The following is an 8057-nucleotide window of genomic DNA, read 5'->3' as shown; positions in this document are numbered from 1 at the left end:
ACATCTCTAAGAAAACTGTGTCATGCCTAGATTTGCGGCGTGACAGGTTGTGATCATGAACCAAACATGTTCTAATCCTATACAATGTGAAGTTTCAATTAATACCATTTTTTGTTATGGTTTCATTGTCCTTTTAAAATATAACAATGAATGCTCAGGGGGTTATTGATTATCTAATCTAGTTCCACATAAACATTTTACTCTACTAGTGATAATGAAGGATGGACACAATCTGAAGACAATAAGACTCTTGTGATTACAATTTGCAACAAAAAGATACTCGATGATGTTATAATAGCCAACACGCTTCGATACTCGATGATGTTATAATAGCTAACACGCTTCGAGCAAATGAATAGAAGCACCAGTAGATCTAGAGGGCTTAGGTGGGAGGAGGGGCATAAGCCCCTTAACAACTCTATGGCTATATACACCTCTACCTAGAGATGGCTCACCTCCTATGCATTAACATGTGTGCTACTTTATCTTGCATCCTTTTCTTCAAGCACTTAGTTATGTTCTTACTTATGTTTTAGTTTCGTTGACATAAAGAGAGCTCTAGAAGAATGATGTAGGTTCTCTACCACCGCCGCTAGCATTTCCACATGAGAAAAAACATGGTGGTAACATCAACAACTGTGAGATTACTGATCCGAACTCGAACCATAGACCTTGCAAAAAGAACGTCCCTCGTTGTGTGTTCTTAGTGGTTGTGGCCTTTTGGTACGGTTGCTAAAGCAATAATGTGTTGGTAGATCTAGTTTAGGATTCTTTTTCTAGCGCTTACACATAAAAATGATTATTTTTCTATGCAATGCCTTTGAAATGTTTGGTCTCGCCACTATGATTTTTTTTATGGGTAAAACCATCGTCCAAAATCACTTAAGGTGTTATTTGAGTTCTACATACAATTCTATATGAAAATACCTAATTTCATGGTTCAAAGTGAAATTTCAAGATGAAGGCAAAGCCAAAGTGCAAGGAGTATCTTCGAATTTTCCCTCTCCCATTTCTATAATCCTAACAAAACCTCTAATCTCATTCTATTTGTGCACTCTAGAAAATATAGAGGTTTGAAGTCCTCACATGCAAAAAATACCCCCAAATCACAACGATACCCTTGCCTAAAATCATTTTACAAATAAGGCCCTCTCCTCTCGAAGCCGCGTCCCCCTGCCGTCCTGCGACTGCGGAGTGGCCGTTGCTGCTTCCCTTCCACTCCCACGGTTCCACCCCCGCCACCGTTTGCCCCCTTCCTCCTCCTCCGGCACCACAGTGCCACACCACTCCTAACCCTAATCCGTGCGAGCCAAACCCTAGCCGCAAGATCCGCTCGCCGCATGCCTCTCCCTTTCCGGCAGCGGTGCCGGCTGAGCTGAGCCGGACAGGCAGCTCCCTTCGACGCAGCGGACGTCGTTGCAGTTACAGCCGGCACCATGGGCTGCGTCTGCGGCCGCCCCTCCGCCTTCGACGACGGCCAGTGCCGTGCGACGCCTCCGCCGGCCGCGAAGCTCTCGGCGGTGGTGAGGAGGGAGGAAGAGGCGCGGAAGCAGCAGCTGCAGCTTCAACAGCATGCGAGGGCAGGGAGCGGGAGGGAGGAGGCGCTGGAGAGGAGGCGGGCGATGATGGCCATGGCGGCGGCGTGCCAGGTGAGGAGCCCGGTGCCGAGGGCGGTTGAGGCGGAGCAGGTGGCCGTGGGGTGGCCGCCGTGGCTCGTCGCCGTCGCCCCGGAGGCCGTGCGTGGATGGGTGCCACGCCGCGCCGAGTCGTTCGAGAAGCTTGACAAGGTAGGACCTCCTTCGTTGCTTCGCCCATGCTACTTTGTTATCTTCCCATTTTGCTCTCGCCTTTCGCCTGTGCCGGCATCTCAGAACAGTAATAATCTGTGAAATTATGCTGTAAATTTTGAGTTTTTTTTTGGGATTTCAATTCCTAGATGAGAAGATAAGCTGATGTATCTTTGAACAGATGGGGAGCAGTAAAATTGTGCGGTAAATGAGGAAATGTTACGTTTTACATGGTATATTTCCGCGACGGGGAAACAATTTGATATCGCGAGATCTTTTCATTTCTTGGATTCGTTTTTGTCTATGCCTGGCGATGGCAGCTGGGGACGGTACGAAATAGTAACATTCCGTTATCAGTGGGGGATGCCTTTTGTGTTGGATGCGAGAATGCCGTGGCATTTCCTTTCCTTTTGGACATTTTTGTAGTTTCAGTGGACCGTGGAACCTATGAATAGTAGTCATTGCTAGCAAGCTTTTGGTAGAATGTGCCAAAGTTTGGTCTTTTACCAGGAATGAAATTAGACTACTGCTCTTCGTATTTCTTCTGCCTTTTTCCTGCAAATGTTGTTTAACTAGAAATAGTAAAATATTCTGCTAAGACCGGCAAAGAGACATACTGATCACTTCTGCTGAATCAGTATAACAAAGAGTAGTATTCTGTTTACTCTGTTCTGGATGGATACTTTAGGTTTATACATTGGAAATTGTTTTCAATAACCGTTCTTTTGTTTATTCAGATTGGTCAGGGTACATACAGCAACGTTTACAGAGCTCGTGATCTTGAAAAGCAGAAGATTGTTGCTTTGAAGAAAGTGCGCTTTGATAATTTGGAACCTGAGAGTGTGAAATTTATGGCAAGAGAAATCCTCATTTTGCGCCGACTTGATCATCCAAATGTTATCAAGCTAGAGGGTCTAGTAACATCAAGGATGTCCTGCAGCTTATATCTTGTTTTTGAGTACATGGAGCATGATCTAGCTGGACTAGCTTCTTTCCCTGGAGTAAAATTTACCGAGTCTCAGGTATGTAGTCATATTGTTGTGATCCTTAGTGTATTCACCTGTCAATATTCCTGCTGCTATCTTAGTCTCATAGAGATAAAGAACTCGGCAACATTGCTTGGTACAGTGGTAATTAGTAACATTTTGGAAATGAAGTGAGAACTAGCTATTTGTATGAACTATGGTCAGTACAAGCTGACAATAAGCATCACTAGATGAAGTGTTCCATGTATATCAGTCTCAATTAAATAAAAGAGTTGGCAGCACTGTCTGGTAGCCGGTATAGCATTTTTGAAATGAAGTGAACTAGCTATTTGTATGAACTATGGTCAGAACATGCTGACGTTAAGCACCACTGTTGTCCAGGTAAAGTGTTACATGCAACAGCTCCTCCGTGGTCTTGAGCATTGCCACAGTCGTCACATTCTGCACCGTGACATTAAGGGTTCAAATCTCTTGATTGATAACCGAGGCATATTGAAGATAGCAGATTTTGGATTAGCAAGCTTCTTTGATCCTGAACAACGGCATCCTTTGACTAGTCGTGTTGTCACGCTATGGTATAGGCCACCAGAGCTCTTGCTCGGTGCCACCAATTATGGTGTTTCTGTAGACCTCTGGAGTGCTGGCTGCATTCTTGCCGAGCTATATGCTGGCAAGCCCATCATGCCTGGTAGAACAGAGGTATGCTAACAAGCTCCCCTCACACTAAGTGAATTGTAAGAGAATCTCTTCAGTAGTTAAATTTTTTTACAAAACTAAGTTAAAGCTTCTCCACTGTTTCTAGGTTGAGCAGTTGCATAAAATATTTAAACTGTGTGGTTCCCCGTCAGAGGATTATTGGAGGAAATCTAAGCTTCCCCATGCCACCATTTTCAAACCGCAACACCCGTATGCAAGGCGTGTACCAGAAACATTTAAAGAGTTCCCTGCTCCTGCTCTGGCATTAGTAGATATTCTCCTCTCAGTAGACCCAGCAGATCGTGGAACTGCGTCTTCTGCATTGCAAAGTGAGGTATACAAATTCCCTCTTAAACCTTTCTCCAGCAACACAAGACATTTATTTTGTGTTTTCAAACAGGCCATTCTTTTTTATGAGACATGCTGTTTCAATACTCATTTTGTTTGCACCATTTGAAATATTCTAAAATTTGAATTTTCAACATGGCCGAATGTACTTATCTTGTGCTTACCAGTCTATACTCGATAGTCTGGCAATCAGGAAGTATTTCTATGTCATGCTTTTAATCATATCCTCCTTCCTTAAATAATTAGCTATGAACCTATTGTTGTGTCTGTAGTTTTTTACAACAAAGCCATATGCTTGCAATCCTTCAAGCTTGCCTAGGTATCCCCCAAGCAAAGAGTTTGATGCAAAACGTCGGGAAGAGGAAGCTCGAAGGTAAGCACAACCAACTTGGTGTTCGCATTTTATCATCAACCAAAGACAATCCTTAATTAGGCATTGATCTTTATTGTTTCCTGTCGGAAAATTACATAAGCACTTCACTAGGTCACGGAGCATAAAACTTATCTTTGTCGACCTGTCAAACTTATATGAACATTATTATATTTTTCATAAGTACACAAACATATACTACCTCCATTTCACAAGATCCATCGTTCACGATACCTTTCTGCACCTTTTGCCATCTGTACCCATGCTGTGATAGTTGGAAAGTTGAGTTACTGCTTATTTAGATCCAAAAAGTTTTTGGATTTTGACACTGTAACACTTTCGTTTTTATTTGACAAACATTGTCCAATCATGGAGTAATTAGGCTTAAAACATTCGTCTCGCGATTTATAGGCAAACTGTACAATTAGTTTTTGTTTTCATCTATATTTAATGCTCCATGCATGTGCCGCAAGATTCGATGTGACGGGGAATCTTGAAAAGTTTTTGGTTTTTGGGTAAACTTAACAAGGCCTCTAGAGTGAGTCATGTAACAGGGACAGCAATTGTTCCTTTTTTTCTTGATGTTACATCTTGTTGTTCTCTGTGCCCCAAGGGACAGCTGTGAAGTTGGTAGATCTGCCAATCCTCACATTCTTTTATATACTCCGACCCACAAAGGATGGAATTCTAGAACAGTGCTATGTTCAAGTATGGCAAGTTTGACTAAATATATATAAAAAGTTACTGTTATTTATCGTACTAAATAGGTACCATTAGATTCTTCGTGAAACATACTTTTATAATATACTTATTTGGCATCATAATGATCAATATTTTTATCTATATATTTGATCAAACTTTATGCTTTAACTGTTATTTGGCATCATAATCATCAATATTTTTATCTATATATTTGATCAAACTTTATGTGCTTTAACCGGGAATGCACCTAGAACTGCATTCTTTTTGGGATGGAGGTATTATACACAACATTCCATCCATGGATGGTGCTTCCCCTACACCTACACAGGATCAACATTTATCTATCATTTTTCTCATTTATAATTAGCAAGTCCTGTTCTCTAGACCTGCACGACTTGTTTCAATTTTTTTTTCTATTTCCTTTAGTCTGTTGCTGCTCCATCTTTTTGTATTTAAATTTTAACACTTACGCGAAAGGCAACCAGCTTGTTGTCATACTGCAACACCTGCATTTCTCTTGTACTAATCATAGCCAATAACTTTTTAGGCAAGGTGTTACTGGAGGAAAGCAACATAAACATGATCCCGAAAGGAGAACTAGAGAATCAAGAGCAGTCCCTGCCCCTGATGCAAATGCAGAATTAGTGTCATCATTGCAGGTAATTCTCCACTTGTTGACACTTTCCTGAATAGTCCTTTTTTATCTTTAGCATGGAGATGCATATGCACTTGTCTTGTCATTTCAAACCATAAGTAACCTGTGTTGCCTGCTGCATGAATGCCTTTGATTTCAGAAAAGGCAAGCCCAAACTAATACCAGGAGCAGGAGTGAGATGTTCAATCCCTGCAAAGAAGACTCTGCGTCTGGATTCCGAATAGAACCACCCCGACCAACTCCTGTTACTGAGTCTTCTGAAGACCCACAACGCGCCTACCCAACCAGGATCTTCCATTCTGGTCCTTTAGTTAATCAGAGCCAGCCATCAAAGGCTGGAGGTGGTAAAAATGGTGAACTTCAGGTCCCTGGTGTTGCGAATCACCCTGTGCTTGTGTCAACAAGATCAGGTCTCCGAACGGACGATAGCAGCAGGACAATGGTTGCTCAAGCTGAAGCATTTGCTCATGGGCGGAGGCTGTCGGAGTCCATCAATGAGCATTTCAGTAACAGTGGGAAGTACGATCAAGTGTTCCCGAAGAAGGATGAGAGGAACAGCAGGGCTGATGGAGCTATTGTAAGTAACGTCCTGCCTGAAATGCAAAAGGATGGGAAGCTCGATTGTCCTGTTTAAACCATGGTTATTGTATTGTTGATTCAGAACTGTAGTTTAACATGCATCGCGAAGCTCAAATTGTAGGTTAACAAACCCAGTTATTATGTCAATGAAACATGAAAAAGGGGTTTAAATGGAAACCAACCTCATTTATTCTGCTCCTAGTTCATTATTAGTACTTTTGGAAGGAAAAAACTGACCATTTTATGGCTTGATATGACAGGGCTATGGATCGAAAGGTAACAAGATCCACCATTCTGGGCCCCTGACCTGCCCTTCAGGCAACGTCGACGAGATGCTGAAGGAGAACGACCGACAAATCCAAGAAGTCTTCCGGCGAACCCGAGTGGAGAAGTCGAGAGCGAGGAGGGACCATGGACATCACCAGGGCGGCATAAGACCTGGCGATTTCGGCGCCATCCCAGTCTTCCCTTCCAGCCGCTCCAGCTATCAGGCCATCCAGCAGTGAGGCGCTCGAACAAGAGTTGGAACCTTGAGTTGCTTGGCCCCGTGCTGTTTTCGGGGGGATATAGAAGCGCACGCTATCCTCTGCTATGCTATGCTATGCTATGCTATGCTATGTACAGGGATGAAGAAAGCAACACCCCGTGTAGTGGGCATGTGTATTGGAGAGACTCTGAAGGAAAGAGGGGAGGTGATTTGTTTATTGGCGGCGATTCTGGTTGTCTCGGTGACGGAAGTCATGTATTGTCAGGTGGTTTCGAAATGTTTGCTGCAACTGCAATGCGATGGTAGGTGTATCTCTCAGCTCGCCAAATCTGAAACTGAAAACCCAATGTATGTATGAGTCGAAATTGGCCACCAAGAGCTTTATTCACTGTGATGATGCCACCACCAAATCTCTCAAAGCCGTGCTGAGACTTGGGAGCTTCGTTGAAGCAGCTGTTATTCTTGTAACCTTGTTGGCGTGGATGGAACAAGTCTTGGCTTGGCTTGGTAACTTTTTGTGGTAGGTATATATGCTGATCTTTTCCATGAGCTGCTCAGTGATCGGGACGAAGGGCCTCGTAGCTTGCTATGTTGCAAAGCTGCAAGGTTTCCAGTAGTATCGACTGCTCCTACGAAGGAAGCTGTCTGTCGGCATCACCAAGGCCTTGTTTAGTTCACCCAAAAAGCAAAAAGTTTTCAAGATTCTCCGTCACATCGAATCTTGCGGCATATGCATGAAGTATTAAATATAAATGAAATCAAAAACTAATTACACAGTTTAGCTGGAAATCGCGAGACGAATATTTTGATTTTAGTTAGTCCATAATTAGATAATATTTGTCACAAACAAACGAAAGTGCTACAGTACCGAAATTCGAAATCTTTTCAGAACTAAACAAGGCCCAAGTTAAACAATCGGCACGGGTGTGTCCGAGACCTGACAACGACGGAAACCCCCGTCCTTGGCCGTCTTGCCGTGCACGAGCCGGACTTGGTGTGTACGCACGCTACGCTATCGGTGAAGCCTCCAGCTCCGACGACCACTCGACTCGACGCCGGCCCGCAGCATCCGCCTCGGGCATCGGCGTCGCAGGGGTTGCGTCAGCCAGCGCAACGTACGGCGACCAAACGACGCCGGCCACGGCGAGGCGCGTACGTCTCTCTTCCACCCGGCCGCCGGACCACGAACCGGCGGACGCCATGCTGATGCACACGTCACGCCCTGTGAAAAGCTTGGCGCGCAAGGGTCAGAGACGATCGAGGCCGGGACTGTGAGGCTTACCGCACAAGGGTCAGAGGAGACGAAGACGCGCGTGGACGAAGACAACGAGCCGTGCACAGCACAGCCTGCTCGTTTTTTCCTCACATTCCACGAGTGGTCTGGCGCCAGTAGACCAGTACAGTACGAGGGGTACGGTGACCGTGGATGCATGTCTACTATCAGCCT

At 44.3% G+C, this 8057-nt stretch overlaps 1 protein-coding gene across 1 annotated transcript; it reads left to right on the top strand.

Annotated features, from left to right (window-relative positions):
• Window positions 1173-7015, top strand: LOC8084325 (probable serine/threonine-protein kinase At1g54610). Its single transcript, XM_002457123.2, has 8 exons — window positions 1173-1787; window positions 2525-2809; window positions 3155-3472; window positions 3576-3803; window positions 4090-4190; window positions 5437-5548; window positions 5684-6121; window positions 6384-7015. The coding sequence occupies exons 1-8, from the start codon at window positions 1437-1439 to the stop codon at window positions 6627-6629; spliced, it is 2079 nt and encodes a 692-aa protein (XP_002457168.1). The 5' UTR covers window positions 1173-1436; the 3' UTR covers window positions 6630-7015.

The sequence above is a fragment of the Sorghum bicolor genome, chromosome 3 (assembly GCF_000003195.3).
Source record: "Sorghum bicolor cultivar BTx623 chromosome 3, Sorghum_bicolor_NCBIv3, whole genome shotgun sequence".
In the NCBI taxonomy this organism is placed as follows: domain Eukaryota; kingdom Viridiplantae; phylum Streptophyta; class Magnoliopsida; order Poales; family Poaceae; genus Sorghum; species Sorghum bicolor.
The sequence above is the reverse complement of the archived record's forward strand: the minus strand, read 5'-3'. Positions and strand labels throughout refer to the sequence as shown.

Excerpts from the sequence above, each read along its gene's own strand:
- LOC8084325 (XM_002457123.2), top strand. The coding sequence starts at position 1,437 with ATGGGCTGCGTCTGCGGCCGCCCCTCCGCCTTCGACGACGGCCAGTGC. Across the intron at positions 4,191-5,436 it reads CGGGAAGAGGAAGCTCGAAG|GCAAGGTGTTACTGGAGGAA; the intron begins GTAAGCACAACC and ends ATAACTTTTTAG. Across the intron at positions 6,122-6,383 it reads GCAGGGCTGATGGAGCTATT|GGCTATGGATCGAAAGGTAA; the intron begins GTAAGTAACGTC and ends TTGATATGACAG.